The sequence below is a fragment of the Populus euphratica genome, unplaced genomic scaffold (genome assembly GCF_000495115.2).
Source record: "Populus euphratica unplaced genomic scaffold, PopEup_1.0 scaffold50.1, whole genome shotgun sequence".
NCBI lineage: Eukaryota > Viridiplantae > Streptophyta > Magnoliopsida > Malpighiales > Salicaceae > Populus > Populus euphratica.
Window position 1 is genome coordinate 1353789 of NW_011499870.1, and position 21119 is coordinate 1374907.

Here is a 21119-nt window from a genome sequence, read left to right on the forward strand (position 1 = left end):
GGGAGCAGGAAGAACAGGAACATAAATAATATCGACATGTAGCTCTGATTAAATTTTAGATTTATTTTAAAAGAATTTATTAAATCGAGTATTATAATTTTTAAAATTATTAAAAAATTATATAATATTAATTTAATAAATTTTTAAATAATTTAATTTAACATCCTTGGCTCTTTTAATAGACATGTTTAATTTAAATTTTTTTAAAATTAATTAAATATTAGGGCTGAAAAAAATCAAAAAACCATTAAACTTAAAAAACTGGAAAAAAAATTTAAAAAACCGATTAAAATTTTAAAAAAACTGGCCAGTTCAAACTGATTTTTTTTTAAATTTAATTTAGTTATTTTTTTGATAAAAACCAAATCGAATCTAAAATTAACACCCCTATTACATACAAACAACTATATTAATAATAATAAAAAAAACCATTAACATCAATCAAGAGACTTGATAAATACAAATTAAAAAAAAAAGATAAAAAACAAAATAAAGCCATTGATAAAAAAAAAACAATTTTAATAAATAATTATCGTGATCATTTTACTATACATTTAAATAAAAATAACATTGCCCACCATCACTTTAATTGTTTTATTTTATTATGTAAAAACAACAAAAAGACTTCTATAGCTATTTTTCCAATGCTAATTGTGTTTTGTTGATAGAGGTTAAATGATAATTTTACTGTTCTAATATGATAATTTTACTGTTATAATCTACAATGTCAATACTACAATAAGTTTACCACCCCTATTAGTTTCTTTTCTTCGGAAGATGCTTTGAATGGAACCAAGGGGACGATGGATTAAAGAGCAGGTTACTATGCAGTGTCTAGGGTTAATTACAAATTTAGTCCTTTATTTTGAAACATTATAAATTAGTCCCTTAGTGACAACTCTCATTAATCATTTGGTTTTTTGTTTATGCATTTCAAAAATATTTTTAAAAAATAATAATTTTTTTATTTTTTGTTTACTTTAAATTAATATATTTTTAATATTTTTAAATTATTTTGATATGCTAATGTCAAAAATATTATTAAAATATATTTTAACACGAAAAGTTATGTGTAAAATAACTGTAACTATATTTTCAAATAAATTATATATTTTAAAAAAATATTATTGATATATATTTTTATACGAAAAGTATTTGAAAATCTTACTTTTTGGTTTCTATTATTCTAATTAAAATGGCCTAAAAAGGTAATTTTGAGTAAATAGACAAAGGATATTATAGCAAGATGGTAGTCGAAAATGATCAATCATAGTTCTTTAAATATGAGAGACTGGCTTATAATAGTGTTCAAAGACTACTTTAGCCTTGAAGAGATGATGCCATGGTGGAGTTCTGCCATGGTCGCTTTAGCTTCAACCTTTTCCTGGCGGGCAACAAGCTTCTAGGCCCGATTTTTGGTTGCAAAGGTTCGCCTCCCTTTGGGCCAAAATGATTTCTCACGACGACAATCCTACTCAAAGAAAAAAAGTTTTAATAATATGAATCTAATTATTTAATTAATTATTCAATTCATTTAAAAAAAATATACTAACACAAGAAAAATAAATAAATTGATGACCATAAAAAATTATAAAAATATCTTACTCACCTAGAATTTCTCTTCTTTTTTTAATTTCTAATTTTTTAAAAAATAAATTATAAAAAATAACTATTATGATATTATTAATTATTCTCTAAGCACTACAATATCTCTCATCTTTTAACTATTAAGTGATTGATAAAACCAATAGAAATAGATATTTTGATGCGAATGGTTGTGACAATATGTTTATTCATTCTTAAAAAAAATATATGTTTAGATGTACACGGGTTAAATAAATTAGTCCTGTAATTTAATATATTTCTATTTCAATATTTTAAAAAAGATATTATCTAATTTATATTATATTTTTAGTTTATAATTAAAAAATCATATTAAAAAATGTTTGGATATTTTTTCAAAGTTTAATAAAAAATTTATCCCAGCAAATAATATAATAATTCAAAGTTTAATAAAAAATTTATCCCAGCCAATAATATAATAATCCTTGTTCATTTATGAAAATTAAAATGAAGATATATTATTAGTCCCTAGATGATCATTGCTGAACTTCATACAGTGTGAGGAGAATCTTGTTGAGTAATCTGCACTCTTAATAACAAATACGATAAAAGAGATTGAGGTTTCATTGTTGAAATTACTAAGCATTGGGAGTAAATGCATTGTAGATTTCGATAGTTACTTTTTATTATTATTATTATTATTGTTTTTTATTTTTAAATTCATTTTTTTTTATTTTTTTTATTAGAATTCATGATTTATTTTATTTTTTTGTTATATATTTATTGTGATGCAAAAAAAAAAAAATTACGTTAGTTAATGCTCGATTTTAAAAAGTAAGATTTGAAAGTATTAATTTAAAGCAATTCAATATCTAGTGTGGTAACAGGAATTCATAATTTAATTTGATTTTTTAAAATATTTTAAATTATGATAATAAAAAATTCTGCTTCAAATCTACATTTTGAGATTTAATTTATTAATTATCAAGTCATAAATAATATAAATCTTATAATTATATAGTTACATAATCCATAACTAGATTGATAATAAATCTTATAAAATAAAAAAAAAAGTCTAATAGAAATACGAGATAATGGATATGCAGATAGATATGTAGAGTTGAAAGAAATTATTAATAAAAAATAAATTTTTAAATAATTTAATTTAACAGGCTCTTTTAATAGACATGCAGAAATGATTTTTCTTTAGAAAAAATCAAGTGAATCTTTATTTGACAATTCTTTAAAAAAGAAAGATATTTAACTTCTCTCTCTCTCTCTAGAGATGCCGTTAACAGTAGATGTCAGGATTTATTCCTTAATAATTGTTAATAGACAGCGAATCTGTTAAGATACACATCACCGAAATCTACGTGATAGAATAGAGGAGGAATATGAGAGCATGCCTTGAATAATTTATGCCTAGAATTCGAAGAAAACAAGCAGCGATGCCAAAAGATTTTCCATTTAAAAATATATTAAAATAATATTTTTTATTTTTTAAAATTTAGTTTTGTATATATTAAAATAATTCAAAAACATAAAAAAAATTAATTAAAAAAATCAAATTTTAATTAAAAAAAAAACTCAATACCAAAACACGCCCAATAATACTGTATTACCGCTTGAGAACAGTGAAAAGTTGAAAAACCAAGAGCAGCCATTAGAAAGGCATCCTGAGTCCTGACCTCCTCGTGAGTAAAGTAAGTAGGATTTATGAAAAAGTGAAACAATCTGTCCTTTCCTCTTGTCTTATTAAAGCAAGATAATGGAGCAGGAAGAACAGGAACATAAATAATATCGACGTGTAGCTCTGATTAAATTTTAGATTTATTTTTAAAAAATTATTAATGGGAGTATTATAATTTTAAAAATTATTAAAAATTTATATATTATTAATTTAAAAATTTTAAAAATTAATTAATATACCTATAAATAAAAAAATAAAAAAACCAATTAAACAAAACCAGAAAAAATAATTAAAAAAACTGAACCGAAAAAATCAATTAAATTGATTAAAATTTTAAAAAAATTACCGATTTGGATCGGTTCTAATTTTTTTAAAAAAATTCAATTTAATTATTTTTTTAATAAAAATCAAATCAAACAAAAAATAAACACCCCTAATACTTACAAACACAGCTATATTAATAATAATAAAAAAAAAACCATTAACATAAATCAAGAGACATGCTTGGAAAAGAAGGCATCATCGTTTTTCCATTTCTATACAGCTATCGCAAATGCTTCTGGTTTCACTCATAATTGATGAACCATATGCTTATATGGAGAAGTATCTGCCTTATTTCATCATCCCATTTGCTATCAGTTTGCCTCTCCCATCAATCATCAATCTATTAAGATAGGATTTGAATCTTGTGATTGAGATGAACAGCAAGGTGAATTTGGTTTCTGAGACATTAACCTTGCTTGGATTATCTGACAGTATTACTCTTCTGCAAGACTCTTGAAGGATCAGCATATCTAGCAGAAAAGGATCTTGAAATGTCTTCTGGCTTAGTCCAATCCGTGCCTTGATCAAAATTCTGAGAGTATTCATCTGGATCATAAGAAGCCTGTACTGATGTAACAAGAGACGCATTGAGTATTCTCTTCTTGCCTCCATTTATTTTTCTCCAGAACACTTGCCATCTGGGCTTCGGACCATCCTTGACGCTTCGAGTCCTGCCTGAACAGACAGTACCTTCTCTTCCAGAGCCACCCCATTTATGGAACATCGTCATTTCCCTGGAAAGATTGAGAACCAAAAGGTTATATATAAGATCTTGATCATGGAGCTTAATGATGAGGACGATGCTTAAAATAGTCAGACAAATGGATAAACTAAGAAGTGCAAACGGCTTGACTCTCATTGACAACTGGCTCTATAACTAAAACTGGCTTTCAAAATGCTGTCTTTAGAACATGCCATGTATAATCACCTAAAAATACATAAAAATGTTTTGACTTTATTCTATTTAGATATTGGACACGATTTGAAGAATACATGCATGCATTGAATCAAAATATAAATTTCAAGAAGATTTTGAATTCTTTCAGAATTTATAAAATTAATTAAAATACATATAAATTCATTCGAAGTTAATATAAATTAATTAAAAATAATTTTTAAAATTATAAAAAATTTATATAGTTATTAATTTAAAAATTTATAAAATTAATTAAAATACACTGGTTTGGATATCCACGTATTATATATATATATAATGAGTCTTGGTGGAGGACAGTAAAAGGTTTTGGTTTAAGTATACTCTTGGATAGTTTATGAATTTTACCGAACTTTATAAAATTAATTTATTTTAATGATTATATTTTTTCTTTATTATAATGTAATAAAAAAAGTATATTATATTATATTTTAATAATGTGTTTAGAAATAAAATAATGATTTTTTTAAATATTTTTTATCTATAAATACATCAAAATAATTTTTTTAATATAATTAAACCCATTATATTATCTTCTAAAATAAAGGGATGGAGATATTCCACTGTTGATTGTTGTAAAATATATAGGGATGACGATAACCTGAGTATAGCCGTAGAAGTAAGGTAGTGGACGTCTAGAAGAGGGAGCCCACGCCAGTGCTAGCTAACCTTTTCACGACTTCAATACTTTTGTTCTCCGTCCAAAACCCTCCGACTGCTTGCCCATTAATTAACAAAACACTAGGAGGGGTGGGTAAATTATTGCAACCCACTCCACTATTCACACAAACAATTCATTGCTGATTACCATAATTAACTTTTTTTCATTCTGGTTATTGAACTTTCTTTTTACTTGATTAAGCCCTTTTATGATCAAATTAATGGCTAATTTAGATTAAGTTGCTAAGAAAGGGCTGGAATGAAAATTAGAGGTCCAAATTGAAAAAAAAAACAGAGAAAAATGATGGCGGTTTCAAAATTTGGGTGAAAAGTTCACTTTAGTCTTACTTTTTATATGATAACATTTTAGTGCATTAATATTTTAAAAATTTAAATTTAGTATAAAAATATATTTTTTTATTTTCAGTTTCTAATTTGAAAAAGAGAGAGTTACTGAATTCTAGTAATAAAAAGAAAATCGTTAATTGACATCAATTTTAACCACTAATAAGATTGATGTTTATGTTTATAAGTTTCATTCAATAAGAGAGATTTAACATGGGTGTTCTTTCATCTTATAATTACATGGGAAAGTAGATCTAATCTCGAAAAAATTTTGAATTTCAGTTTGATTCATTGTTTTTGAATTGATTCTTAGATTATTTGAAGGCATAAAAAGGTTTATATAAATCTCTAGATTAATTTGTAGATGTTTTGTGGTTAAAAAATAATTGAAAAAACATTTATTTAGAGTTGAAAAACCGCTGCCTTAATTTTTCAGCAACCTTATTGGAGATGCAAATTATGTGTTGTCTATATCATTTGAAAAATAATTTTAGTTAGATACAAAATATATCATCTATCTAGACAAGAAAAATCAAAATAATAAAATGGAAAGCACGTTGGCTTGACCTTGTAGACCCAGACTCATGTGCTCTTTTTAAAAAGTGTTGCTTCAAGTTTTTTTTTTAACTTTATTCAAATAAAATCAAAGAATTTATTTTTTTTAAATAGGTTTTACACCTATAAGTTTTTTTTAGGATAATTTCTTTTTTATTGTTTGACTTTGTATAATAAAAAATAAAGTGTTTTTTATGGAGTTATCTTAAGTTCATGAAACAAGTTGTAGATTTAGCAAGTTAACATAGGTTGACTCAAGTGTTTTTTTATTGAATTTTTTTTTAATTTTTTACTTCAATAATGAATTGGTTAGGGATTGATTTTTTTATTATTGTTTTTTGTTTTCTAATAGATAATCCTATTTTGTAACTCAATCACAAGTCTGGCATGTTTATCTAGATTTACTTGAGTTATTATTATTTTTTTAAATTGAATATTTTTTTATTTTGTAATATTTGGTTTATTGAAATTAGATTTTCTAATTTGTTTCAATTTTTATTTTATATAGTTATTATGGTCTCACCATTCAAGTTGTAGGTTTTACAAGTTTATATTAGTTAGTCTTTATCTATCCAATATATCACTATTTTAATATTTAAAAAAAAAATATTAAGATCATGACACAATCTTAATATTTTTAAAATGTATCATCCAATATATATTAGGTTCCATGCTTCCTGACATTTTTATATTTTTTTTTACACTTGAAAAAATGATTTGACATGCAGTGTTTTATAGAACATAGCCATTTAACTGTAGCAGCAGATACAAATTATTGTATATTGCTATAATAAAATCCATTTTAAAAAAAAAGTAGCTTTAGCTTTTCATAAAGATACGATGTTCATTATTGATTTTTGCTGGTTAGATTAAGAAAATATATAGATAACTTTCGAATTAAAAGTATTTTGTAATAATATTTTAAAAATAAAAAATAATATATAATGTTTACAAAGACAAGTCTCTTTTATAACTTTTATTTTAAAAATACAAAAAATTATTTTAAAAATAAATTTATTTTTATATCTTATATTTTTATCTCTCCAAATAAATATATTTATATCTCAATTATCCATGTTTTCTCTATTTCAAAATACTAACTAAAAGCTAAAATTAACACAAACATAGGAAATACACATAGGAGTTGAGTAATCTGCACCATCTCGTAGCCAATGGAGCTCCATGTTCAAGTTTTGCCTGCACCATCTCGTAACCAATACAGCTCCTTGTTCAAGTTTTTCGTATCCTAGAAGAAAGAAAGTCCTAACAACATTGTTCTAATTTAAGAGTTCCAACAACTCAATTAATTAAATTTTAAATTTATTTTTAAAAAATTATCAATTTAAATATTATAAATTTTAAAATCATTAAAAAGTTAAATAATTATTAACTTTAAAACTTGTAAAATTAATCAAAATACATATAAATTAACCACATATAAATTAACCAAACATCCATATTAATAATAATAAAAAATACTAACAATGTGGTAATTGTTCACCTGACTAGATCAACAAATACTAAAACATTGCTTATCCTAATCTTTATTGGAATTAAAATACAGATTATCCTTCCTTTTTGTAACTCATCTCCACCAGTGCACCTAAACTAGATGCAACATTCCTCAGGGTCATTTGGAATTGCAAGTTCATACTTGGAGATCCTGCTAAGATAGCAGAAATATTGGACTTTCCAAATTCCAACACTAACATGTTGCTAAATGCTTGATAGGAATGTAGTGTTTTAATTAATAGCTGCACATGGTGGCAAGACTTTAGTGTTAAGATTACAGTATTATACTATCATATCAAAACCCTGAAAGGTCACTGAAGCAGGAGGCAATTGCAACCATGTGTCCTTCAAATTAACCATTAGCGACTATTAAACATGAAATAACTTGTGTTCTTCTACAGAATCACCCCTTCCCTAGGTGCATAGATGCCATTTGGAGGAATACAAAACCAAATTTTTTTCACAAAACAGCAAAAATAACATTAGCCAATCGCAACAAGACCTGACTGTCTCGGAGAAAAGGTACATTTGGGCAACATCTGGCTAGGATTAACTTATGTAGTATTTTGCTAACTCAAAGCTTACTTTATTATGCATGATTACGATCTGATTTCGGCAACTGTGTGATGGACCTTAGTTTCTCATAAGCATCAGAACAGGCATGAGCATAGTCTGACATGGCACGGAATAGCTCAGGCAAGCGAATTTTAAGACTTCCAACTGATTTCTCTCTTACCTGAAGGCAATGTTTCCCATGAGCTTCTATTTCCTCTTCCAGCCTCTTCTTCAAACTCTCTACTACAAATTGCCTCTCAGAAACAGGATTGGGGTTTGCATCTTCCCCTCTATCAGCATCTGTTTCATCGGTAGGGGTTCTCCGCTGCATGTATTTTTGGTACCATTCCTCAAATGCCTGGCTTTTGCGCAAAAACTCCCTCCTGGTTTCCTCGCACTTTTCCTTTAGCTTCATCTCTTCTTCCTGATGATGTACTATGGTTTCTACCACAGCTGCAAATGATGAGATAGCAGATTTGGCAAGCTCGTCTGGAAGCTTTTCTAAATAGTCATGCCATGAATGGAGAAGGGCTTGGATAGGGGGATTCTGGGCCCTTGGTGGAGATGATATTTTCTCTTTTAAGTTGCTTTCAATGGGGATCAGATTTAGCTTTAACCAGCTAGTAAGAGTGTGAATGTATTGTTTCTGGTGGGTCACAAGCTTTTCAAAATGTGAATGCCATCCTTGGACAACTTTCAAAAGTTGGATTGTGCGCTCATGATGGTGTTTTGTTGTTTCCTTGATTGCATGGTTGACATCAAGGGATTTAAGGTTTGTGACAATCTTCAATTGGCTGTCATGATGCAGACACATACTAGCCCACATTTTCGCCATCCTGCAGTATTGCATTCAGAGTTTTACAAGTAAATTAGAGAAATGGCATGCCATCATTATTGAAATCATGGCATTACTTTTTGTTGGGTTCTCCAATAAGACCAATCTCCCATGACTAAAAAGAACTACCTTTCAGACACCTAGCTAAAGAATACTGAGACTTGGTGGTGTTGTGATAACAATCTAAGATAATTCAAAAGTAAAGAATACCAGGAAAAAGGAAGAAGCTGCATGTAGCCAACATGATGGGACACGCACCACCTAATATTGCCTCCTTCAGACATTAGATAGCTATAGAACAACAAATCAATGGGCAAATTCATACGTGGTTCAGCATTTAATATCTATATTGCAGCATTGGATGAGTGGTTCAGCATTTAAAATCTATATTGCAGTATTGGATGAAACCCCACCCTTAAAGATTAAAAGGAATATAATCAAATCCAGGTTTTTATCTAGTCCACCAAACAGTTCATAAATGTCAAACTTTTAAGATGTCAAACCTTTCAGTCCACATCAGACAGCCCACTTCATTAGGAGAGCAAATCAAGAAGAGTAGCTAATGTCATAAATTGCACACATAATCTTGTTCTAGCCAGGATATAGAGTGTTCACTTCATAAACGCGCTGGTATGCAGATTATTGGCACGAATTATCAAGAAAAACAAGCAATACAAATAGACCATATAAAGTTTTTAGGGATATATGTTGGGAAACTAGAACGGATAAAAGTATAATTTAAATTTTTCATTTTTTTCCGAAAAGCTTACCCATCAACAAGATCAACGAGTTTTGGGTACAACTGCTGATCACGTATCTGATTCACTTCTGAAACGGTTGAGTCCATGGATTGCATGTCAACTATATATCTTGTATGCAGATGACTCACAGCTGCTTTTGTTTTCTCCAAGGATTCAGTACTACCACCACGTTTCTTCTGCTTATTTAGCAAAGCAACCTTCTTCTTGTACTCAAGCTTCATAAGCTCCCCTTGCTAATCAACATTAAGCAAACTTCACTAAGACCCCAGCGCATGACAATAGCAAAATGACATAAGCATTGCCCCAGAAAAACAAATGGAAACAAAAGAAAAAAAAAAGATTGCTTCGCACCATGGCTGAGATTTACAAGAAAGTGTCAGGCATCTATAAAAGTCTGTTTAGAAACTTTAAACTTTTAATCTGATCATACAAGGAAACTGACCGTTTTCTGATAGGTTTGAGCAGCATAACTAATAGTTCGGACAAGAAACTCAAAATGAAGGGCAAACATTAGAAATCAAACTAATAAATGATGCGGCATACCTTTACTTCATCATAAAGTTTCTTTTCCCATGCTAGTAACTTATCCAAAACAGTAGCATGAGTTTCATAATCTTCAGAATCAAGTTCATCCTCTCCACCTTCAGCACTAGGTACACCTTTGAATGACCTGTTCCAAGTGATAACACGCATAACCCTAGCGGAATGATCAATATGTCCTGCAAATGTTGAATACCATATCAGCAAAATAAAGATACTAATAAAAACAAAACAATTATAAAAGGAAAAGAAAAATGTCAAGGAAATATCTTAGCAGAGTAATAATATGCCTCCAACTTCTTTACAGACACAGCACATCAGTATTTCATAATTTTCAAGTGATTGGAAAGGGGGCTATAGTATTGTTGATAAATGAACTTTTTCTTGCTTTTGAAAAGAAGCCTGAGGTTCTCAAAAATAGCTTCCACAAAAGATGAAGATGCCATAACAAAGTCCAACTGGTGTAAAAAGTAGATGCCGCCGTTCAGAATAACAAATCCAAAATGCCTACAAATTATGTATCATTCAATAGAAGCATAGATGCTTTCGGCTTCAGTTTTCCACAAACAACAAGTATACACATTTTAGAAACTTGAATTATAAAATGGTCAGCAAATTTGATGGGTCCATAGCAAAGCAACTTCAAGTGTGCGTAAAATTACTATTAAAACATAAACAGTTAAGTATCCACATGTTAAATAATCAAAACACAACATCAAGTAAACAAAAAATTTAAACACAAGCAGCCAATGCAAGCCAATTATACCTCGATTATCGGCAAAATTAGAATGGTAATGCAAGCGGGTGGCCTCGAGCATCTTACAAACGTCCTGTGCACTTTCTGATGATTTTAAGAAATGATCATCAATTTCATTCAAAACCTGCATCAAATTCACACTAGGAACTTTCCTTCCCACCACCCTAAAATCCGGTGGTGCTGTTTTCGAATGCTCAATCTGCTTCCTTTCCTTCTTCTCCCCACCCGTCTCCTCCTCTTTCACCAAAGGCTCCATATTCTCCTCCGCCTTCTCCGGCGTCTTTGGCTCGACCCCATCAATCTCATGACCACTTCCATCAACCCCACCCCTCAAACCCCCAACCCCGCCGAACCCAACACCCGCATTCTCAACATTTCCAAAATTACCCCTGCTCCTACTCGCATCCTCCTCTGGTTCCAAGGACGAATCCGGCACATTATCCATCATAAAGAAATAATCCCAAGCCATGTTCTTCGCCTCCGGCATCGGCGGCACCCCCGAGGAATGACTCTCCACCGTCCTTGGTGGATTCCTCGGCCGCGTATCCTCCTCCCCAGGTCCCACATTCCCACTACTTTGCGGGCCCCGCTGCGAAACCTTTTCGATATTGTCATAATTCTTGGTCTTTCTACTAAGACTCCTATTCCGCAACTCCTCCCCCTCCTCTTCCTCCTCCTCCTCCTCCCCCCCCACCACCTCCTCGATCGCAACAGAGCCACCCATCTCCTTCCTTTTCATCGTAATCTCAGGCAGGCTCATAGTCCTTGTAATCGGACTGGGAGAAAAGGGCAGCGGCGGAGGCGGAGGAAAATTATCCATAGACGACGGCGGCGGAGGCGGCGGCGGTTGAGATGAAGAGTCAAGGGAAGACTGTTGAAACTGGGATTCTTGATCAGCTTCTCCATGGCCATAATCACTCAAAGACGCACCAGTATTCTTTAAGGAAATAGTATATCCTGAATGACCAGCAGCAAAAGCATTTCTTGCTGCGACTGCTTCTTTCATCAAGATTTTCCGCTCTTTGCATCTTGAAACCGGTTCTTCATTATCCACCTTAGACTGTGCACACCCCATTACAGTTCAAGAAACCAAGAATATGAGTTCAGGTTTCTAAAAAGGAAGAGGAAAGATTCATAATAATGGAAGAGAGAATGTAGAGAGAGACTGACAAGGTAGTACAGAGAGAGAGAGATCAGTGAAGAGTGTGCAGAAGAAAGAGAAGAGCAGGGAGTTTATCTCTTCTTGTGTGTTTCGTTTTGGGTACTTAAGGAGAGTAGGGGAATGGGCTGTACTCGCTGGGTTTGGAGGAACAGGTGTGCTTGTTTGGTATTGTATTCTAAATTAACGGTCACATTTTTTAAAAAGGAAACTATGTCGTTTGGTGGGGTTTTTAGAAGCACGCAGTTAAGCAGCAGTGTCTCCTTATGCCTTTTTATGTTTTTTTCTTTTTATATTTCAAAATATATTAAAATAATAGTTTTTATTTTTAATATCAATATATTGAAAAAACGCGGGTGAAGACAGAATGCTTGCCAGCCCATATGTTATTATGTTATTATTATTTTAATTATATTTCTTAGATGGTGTTTTTGCATTCATAAATTCGTACAATATTTTTTTTAATATTACAGTAAAGATAACCTTAGTGAAATTGGTGGGTTTTTTTTAAATAATTTTTTATATTAAAATATATATTAATAATATTTTTTTTATTTTTATAAATTACTTTTTATATTAACATATTAAAATAATTTAAAAACACTAAAAATATAGTAATTTAAAGTTAATAAAAAATAAAAATATTTAAATTTTTTAAAAAATATTTTTAAAATATAAAAATACTCATTAATTTGTTTTTTTAATTTATTTTTAATGTATGTAGGAGAATATAATTATTTTAAGAGATCTTCCGATATTCAAACTCTAAATGATGACACATAAGAAGTGTACCAGCTCATAAAGTAATCTTCCTTTAAAGCGCTTTAAAATACAATAATGATTAAAAGGACACCTCCCGTTTGAACGAGGAGGCACAAACGTAGATATTAAACATTTATTTTATTTTATTTTTCCCGTTCACGAGGCGTTTTTGTGCGATTGAGCTGTTGGTAAACAGTACAAGAGCCGAGCTTTTCATGTTCGAACGGTAGCTTGATGCCTCAATTATTTCAGTCGTCAAGGCCCCCATTCGGAATTTAATTAAAAGAAACCAAAAACAGGAAGCTTTTTGATTATACCCATTTCCACCGTCCAACATTCTCTCATCTTTCAATGTAAATGGAAGTCATCAACACCATGCAACCATACGACGAGTCACCTGTTTTCTAATGTTCCCATGTTATGGATTTATTTTTTATTTTTATAAAAAATATTGTAAAAAATAAAAAAAAACTCATGATTTAAAATATTGGATTGAATTTGGGTGTGGATGCCTCTGAATCTAATATAAAACTAAATATAATATTGTTCATATTTAATAATACTAGGTTGGGTATGGATATATTAAAGTCCAACATATTATTACCATTACCATGTAAAAAAAATATATAATTGATTTGAATAATAAAATTAAAAATTATTATTATTATTATTATTTGTGCCATAAATATATCATTTTTATTATAATTGAAGGCATTAATATTAAAAATACTATTATTTATAGCATAAATATTACTATTTCTTTTATAATTCAAAGCATTAATATAAAAAATATTATTATTTATGGTACAAATATTTTTATTTTTATTATGATTGAAAGTAATAATATTTATTTTCATTAGAGTTCAAAGTATTGATATTAAAAATATTATTATTTGTGATACAAAGATTATTATTTTTATTATCATTGAAAATATTAATACTAAAAAAATATTATTATTTGTGACCTCAACACTATATCAAGTTTAACCCAGTGCATAAATAAGGTAGCCCAAGCATCAAATCTCGCTATGTAACACACGAGTCTAATCATGCACATTGGACAAGATAGCCCAAGTATCAGGTGTCCCCACATGGAGGAGCAGGCCTAGCTCACGCTAAGGAAAGAGCAAGCCAACCCCAGCGCCACATGGCACATGGGTTAACCCAATACAAGAGCAGGTCAACCCAAGCACTAGATGTCCTCAAATGAGAGCGCTGGCAAATGCCCAAAGCAACCCCACCAGAACTTAAAGTAATCATTTTCTCCTCACCTTTTTATTAAACGCCAAATGCATCCCATTTAAAAGTCAACCCCACCCCTTTTTTATTACCCTTTCAACTTTTTAAGACAGGAGTTAGGTTATTATTATACTACTTTAATCTATAATATTTTGAGTCTAGATAAATAAATAAAAAATATTGAATCGTTTTAATATATCAAGTAATAAATGAGGTGGGCATCTCTTTTGACAACGAAAAAAATGAAATCAAGTACACTATTTTTGGAAGTAACATTATTTTTAGATGGTGGAAAATTCAAATTTTTTATATTTATTTATATTCTAATAATTTTTATTCAAACTATTTTTTTAAGCTTGATGTGACATGATATTGAATTTATTAATCTATATTTAATTTTTATTTTTTTTGTTTAGTATTTGATTTATGTCCATATCTTTTTATAATATTTTTTTGATTGTATAATTTTTATTTATTTAATTAAACATGCATGCCAGCTTTCCATATAACAATAAAAAATTATATTAAATGACATTACAAACATTTTATTTTTATGTTAAAAAATAACTTTTACATTAATTTTTTATGTTTTTAAATTGTTTTGATATAATAATATTAAAAATTGAATTAAAAAAACATTATTTGAATGTATTTATAAGTAAAAAATACTTTAAAAACAAGCACTACTATAATATCAAACACGCTAGAAATTCAGTCATTGAAAATTAATGATAATGAACTAATAATACAAGTTTAAAATCATTTATTTTTTTCTTGTTCGAAATGACAACAAACGAATAGATCACATGACAAAACCTAGGTTTTTTTAATAAAATAAATTGACAAAATAACATAATTTGAAAAAGATTTGGAGAAAAACGCACTTTGATATTGACGCACTTCTAAATGGTAATATTTAGTAATCATCACTATTTAAAAGCACAACCAAGTAGATATCGCACTTTTGAAGTGTGACTTCAATAAAAATTTAAATTCATATTGAATAATACAAAATAGACACAAACACAACCTCTCTCTTCTAAACTAACTGACGCCATCACTATCTCTCTAAAAGACTCACCAAACACCTTTATTTAACCTATTAAAGGTTTGTAAGCACTATTTAAAAGCACAACCAAGTAGATATTAACCTACTTTTATTTAACCTATTAAAGGTTTGTAAACATCATTGGACATTTTTTGTGTGAAAAAAAAAATCGTTCTCTTTATTGTTGTTACTGCCACCACCCCAACCTTTTTTGTATTCCTACAAACAAGGTAAACATATTACATTGCTAAAAGTTTATATTTTATTTAGTTGAAATGAAATAATTTTTTTATGTTGAATTTAGAATTTGTTAAATTAATGTGAAATTAGTTAAGAATATCATTAATTAGGGTTGATCATGAAAATAAGTTAAATTAATGATAAAATAATAATTTTAACTAAATATATAATTATTATTAATTCGAATTAGGGATTTTATGTGTATTATTGGTATCAATTAATAATGTAATTATTTATGCTTGATGATTTCATAAAGAAAGGCATGAATACAGTAAAATCATGATGAATTAAATGTTTCATTGAATTGTTGATAAGTTGAAGAATTTGGTATTGTATTTGAATAGTCAACCAAATTCTGTGTATGTCTCAACTTCTGACAATCCTTCAAATTTAATTAATACAGGTAAAAACATTGTATTGTTAGATGATTTGCTGCAAATTATAGATGATACTATGTTTGATAAATCCATTTATTGATCAACATAGATTTGACTATTCTAAGCCTAGACGTTAGACTCAAATGTGATGCTGAATGATAATGATGATGAAATCATATTGCATATTCCTAAATTTAGAGAGTTACTGGGTCTAATTTTGTTGTTTATAATGATTGGATGTTTAGACATATACGTATGCTAGGAGAATCTGAGTGGGAGGTTGGACAAACATTCAGTAGTAAAAATAAATTGGTTAATATAGTTAAATGATAACATAGTGCACATTCACTTAAATACAAAGTCCAACAATCAAACTCTACATTTACTAAAATGTATGCAAGCATCTAAATATAAGTGATATTTGTGTGAAGGGTATCTTAAAAGATCGAATTCATTTGAGATAGCAAAATTAAAAAGACGACACGCGTATATTTCGACCTTTGTCAAAAAAAGATCATTATTAGTTTGATATAAATTTTATTGCTAATGCTATATCAACTCTTGTGATGAATAAGATTCCAATGACAATTACAAGTATTCAAGATGAAATAAAATTGCATTACAAGTATAAAATTTCATATGACAAAGCATGAGTTGCAAAACAGAAGGTCATTGAGTATCTTTTTAGTTCACACAAGGAATCTTTTGAAAAATTACCTAGGTTGTTATCAACAATAAAGAAATCAAATTCTAGAATAGTTGTTGATTAGATGCATAAAGAAAATCTTGATGATAGTATGATGGTTTTTTAAAGAGTATTTTGATCATTTGAATCTTGTATTGAAGGTTTCAGGTATTGTAAACCACTTATCAGTGTTTATAACACATATATGTATGGGCGATATGATGGGAAAGTATTTATTATAGTTGCTTTTGATGGAAATAATAAGTTATTCCCTTTGACTTTTATAATTATTGATGAAGAAAATATTTTTTATTAAAGATGTTTTTTGTTTTGCTTATAAAGATACATTATTGGTATTAGACTAAATATTTGTATAATATCAAATAGACATGCAAACATCAAGAATGGAGTAGCACATGTTTACCATGAACCTATAAGATACCATTGGTATTGTGTCAGACATTTTATTAGCAATTTTAATTATAAATTCAAAGACCCAGCTACCAAAAAAGATTTGATTAAGATGTGTTACGAACCTTTAATGTTCAAATTTGATTTATGGTATGAAAGAATATGTCAGTTAGACTCGATATATAAAAAATAGCTTAAACGAGAAAAAAAAAAAAGACTTTAGCTTATAATGGAGTTCATCGGAATGGTAATATAATAGCTAATCTTTTAAAATGATTTAATCATGCTCTCAAAGGTGCTTGTGCAATGTCTATTTCAAGTGCAATTAACATTTTACAGGTGTAATAATTATTGGGTTAAGCGGAGACATAAAGTTAATGCTAAAATTCAACGTGGCGATATTTGACCTTGATAATTGAGATTGAATTGACAGTGAGCAGGGATAGATCAAGAGATCATACTACAATGTTATTTGACTCCGAGCAAGAAGTGTTCTGGGTCAACTATAACAACCCGGCCCAACCTGTTAGATATTGTCCATTTTAGGCCTCATCGCCCTCACTGATTTGTTCTTGATGACCATACATGGCCACAAAACGTGTCTGATAAGTCAGCAATCAGCGCTACTAATAAGACCAGCTACCAACTCCTCACCCGTCGATGTGGGATATTATATCAACCTATCAAACCAGGTGTTGTTAAAGAAGTTAGACAAGCAATCAATTTAAATGATAAAGCATACACATGTGGTAAAATGGCAGACACTCCAATAACTAAGTTCACATGTTCTTGCATGTTGTGCCCCAATAATCACATAGACTTTACACAATTTGTTGATAATCATTACACAATTTAGAACTATAGATCAGCAATAAATTAAAATGACAAAACATGCACGTGTGGTAAATAGCAGACATTCCAATGGTTATGTTCACATGTTCTTGCATGTTGTGCCCCGAGAATCACATAGATTTCATGTAATTTATTAATGATCATTACATGATTCCAAGTTATAGATCAGCATATGGCATGTCATTTCATCCATTACCAGACAAGTTAGAATGAACTAATTACATTAGACCTCAAGTTGAAATATACTCATCTAAATGGAAATTTGGGCGTGGTCAATGAATGTTAACTTATTTGCACAACAAGATGGATGCAAGAGAAAGTCATGCTCCTTATAGGTGTGATGTATATAATGATACAAGCCATTATAAAAAAAAAACATATTCTAATCAATAAAGTATGTATAACAATACAATTGTATGCAAAATATATATTATTATTTTTATTTTTTATCATGTTATGATATATGATTATATTTTTTTATGCATATTAAACTTATATAGTTTCACATCAATCACAAATATTATTCGATATGATGTCGCACACTCGAAGTGGTATATCATTATGCTTATGCTGAGTTTTTATTTTTGGACAATAATTAGGGAGACCATGAGTATTGACATTCAGAGCATGACTTTGAGCAGGAGGAGCATGATTATGATCATTAAGAGTATCAGTCACAGTACATGCCCACCAGACCCTTCGACACTTATATCTTAGGGTTGTAGGATTAACATAAATCAGAGGATGTATTCGCTAATATTGTAATAGTTTTAATTTCAAAATATTTTTTATGTTTAATTTAGTTATGTATGTATGTATATATTTATAATTTAAACTATTATATAGTATGAGACCATTATTTATTGTCATATAGATAAGGAGATGAGACCAAATGAGTGAGCCTAACCATATGTCTCAGAGAGGTTTTTTGTACATAAGTTGTCTAGACCATGTCAAACTTGATCACGACTTGTTCCATGAATTGATTAAGCAATAAAGACATTAGACGCCCACATTCCATCTTAAGCATAGAGAGATGACATCGACACTACAGGACATGGCAACTTTGCTTGGACTATTTATTGATGGATGAGCAATCACATCTTCTAGTGTTCGTAACAAAATTATGTTATACAAGTGATCATTTAGATTAGCACCCCCTCCTAAAATTAAAAGAGATAGCATAAATCTTAAATGGATTAAAAAGACATTTATGACACCACTAGTTGATGCAAATGAGGAGGTCTTGCAAAGGTACAAAATAAATTATAAATCTAATGTGTTGATTATTTATTAAGTTTGCATGAATCATTATGATAATATTAATATATTATGTATATATGTCAAAGCATATATGCTCTATTTTTTTTGGCAATGTATTATTCACGAACCTAATAGATAAATATATACCTTTAATTTATTCAACACTTCTAAATGATTTTGACATCATTCTTATACATAGTTGAGGATCTATTGTCTTGGCATTTTGGTACATACATTTATGTTTTACATGTATGGTAAGGATCAAAAATATTTTTAATGAATAATTATTATGGTCATACGAACATCTTCAAATGGGAAGACCACAGTACCCTAATTGTCATTTATGAATGTCCAGACTACGGGGGTTAAACTTCATCTCTCACTCAGAAACAAGTATTGCGATGTTATTTTGCAATTATATGCATTCGTATTATGTAATTGTAAATTTATAAAATACAATTAAATTGATATATTTTTAATAATAGGTGGTGTGCTGATAGAGTATATGAAAATAATCCAACACGTGTTGGGATTTTATTGGAATGAGCTAGACAAGTAGCATGTCATCCAAGTATTTTGTTTTCAATAAATGATTTAACAAAATTTATTAAAGTTCACTGAATTATTGTTATTTAATATTTAAAAAATTTATATTCTATAGGTTATATAGTTGCTTTATTTGGATGAAAGACTAGCAATTACTCCAACTTTTTGTATTAGCATGATGGATATATAAACATAAATGGTCCTACTGATATTTGTTAAGATGGTCAAGTTACCTAGCCAAAATCGGGTAATGTAGCAGTTCTACTATAAACAAGTAATGCATTACATGCTATGACTCATCGAAGTAAAAAAGATAATTACAATTGATTAGGCCAACATGAAGCTTATATATCACAATAAGATAACACAAAAATAAGATATTTATAAAGATGTATCATATGATTACAGATAAGAAGTATATGATTTGGTACACGAATATCACATGTCAAGCCATTACTCTGGATCCTGAGCAAATTCCTCCACCTCGATACATGCAATACGAGCAGCATGCCCAACATATTCAAAATCTTATAACTAATCAAATCTTTTCATAATTAATATTTATTAAATGTTGAGTTTCATGTATTAATCTTTGATTTAACATTAATATTTATTAATATTAGGTTGGCGCTTCATGTATCACAATAGAATAACACAAAAATAAGATATTTATAAAGATGTATCATATGATTACAGATAAGAAGTATATGATTTGGTACAGGAATATCGCACGTCAAGTCATTACTCTAGACCCCAAGCAAATTCCTCCACCTCGATACATGCAATACGAGCAGCATGCCCAACATATTCAAAATCTTATAACTAATCAAATCTTTTCATAATTAATATTTATTAAATGTTGAGTTTCATGTATTAATCTTTGATTTAACTTTAATATTTTATTAATATTAGGTTGGCTTCATGCTATAGGACGGTCAAAAGGTCATATCTTATCTTCGTAATACTAACAAAGAAAATAAAGTTCACACTGTTGCATCCTGATGGTTAAATATTTGTTGCACTGGATTTAATACCTTTAAAGAGAGATCAACTCTTAACAATGTCAAGCTAGAAAACAAGTTCACTCAAGCAAATGTACAAATTGAATCCATTTGTGTTATTAATGAGTCCTAATCATATAGTAAATGATATAGATATAGATAAATCAATTATATTTATATATTTTAGGACTGCTTAAATATTATATTATTAAATTATTTTTTATTCATTTTGCATGCATGCATTTTTTATTTTTTTTATATTTCTTAAATTACTTGTGATTATAAAATATATGAATTTGTTGCATTTAGTTAAAACTTGTTGAGTGAGATCATTATGGCTTTTTGCCAAAAAAAACTTAAGTAATTTTTTTTTAGGTATAGTTACTGTATAAAAAAACTCTATACAAGTTTTGTTAAAATTATAAATATTTTAACTCTTTAAAATCATAAAATAAATTAAATTTTAAAATCATAAAGTAAATTAAATTTTAGATTAACAAAAACT

At 29.0% G+C, this 21119-nt stretch overlaps 1 protein-coding gene across 1 annotated transcript; it reads right to left on the bottom strand.

The window, feature by feature from the left end:
- Nucleotides 1–7848: 7848 nt before the first annotated feature.
- Nucleotides 7849–12242, bottom strand: LOC105127120 (uncharacterized). The gene is made up of 4 exons (XM_011028248.1): nt 11041–12242; nt 10278–10453; nt 9744–9967; nt 7849–8974 (listed from the first exon to the last, which is right to left on the bottom strand). The coding sequence occupies exons 1-4, from the start codon at nt 12104–12106 to the stop codon at nt 8173–8175; spliced, it is 2268 nt and encodes a 755-aa protein (XP_011026550.1). The 5' UTR covers nt 12107–12242; the 3' UTR covers nt 7849–8172.
- Between the last annotated feature and the right edge of the window lie 8877 nt (nt 12243–21119).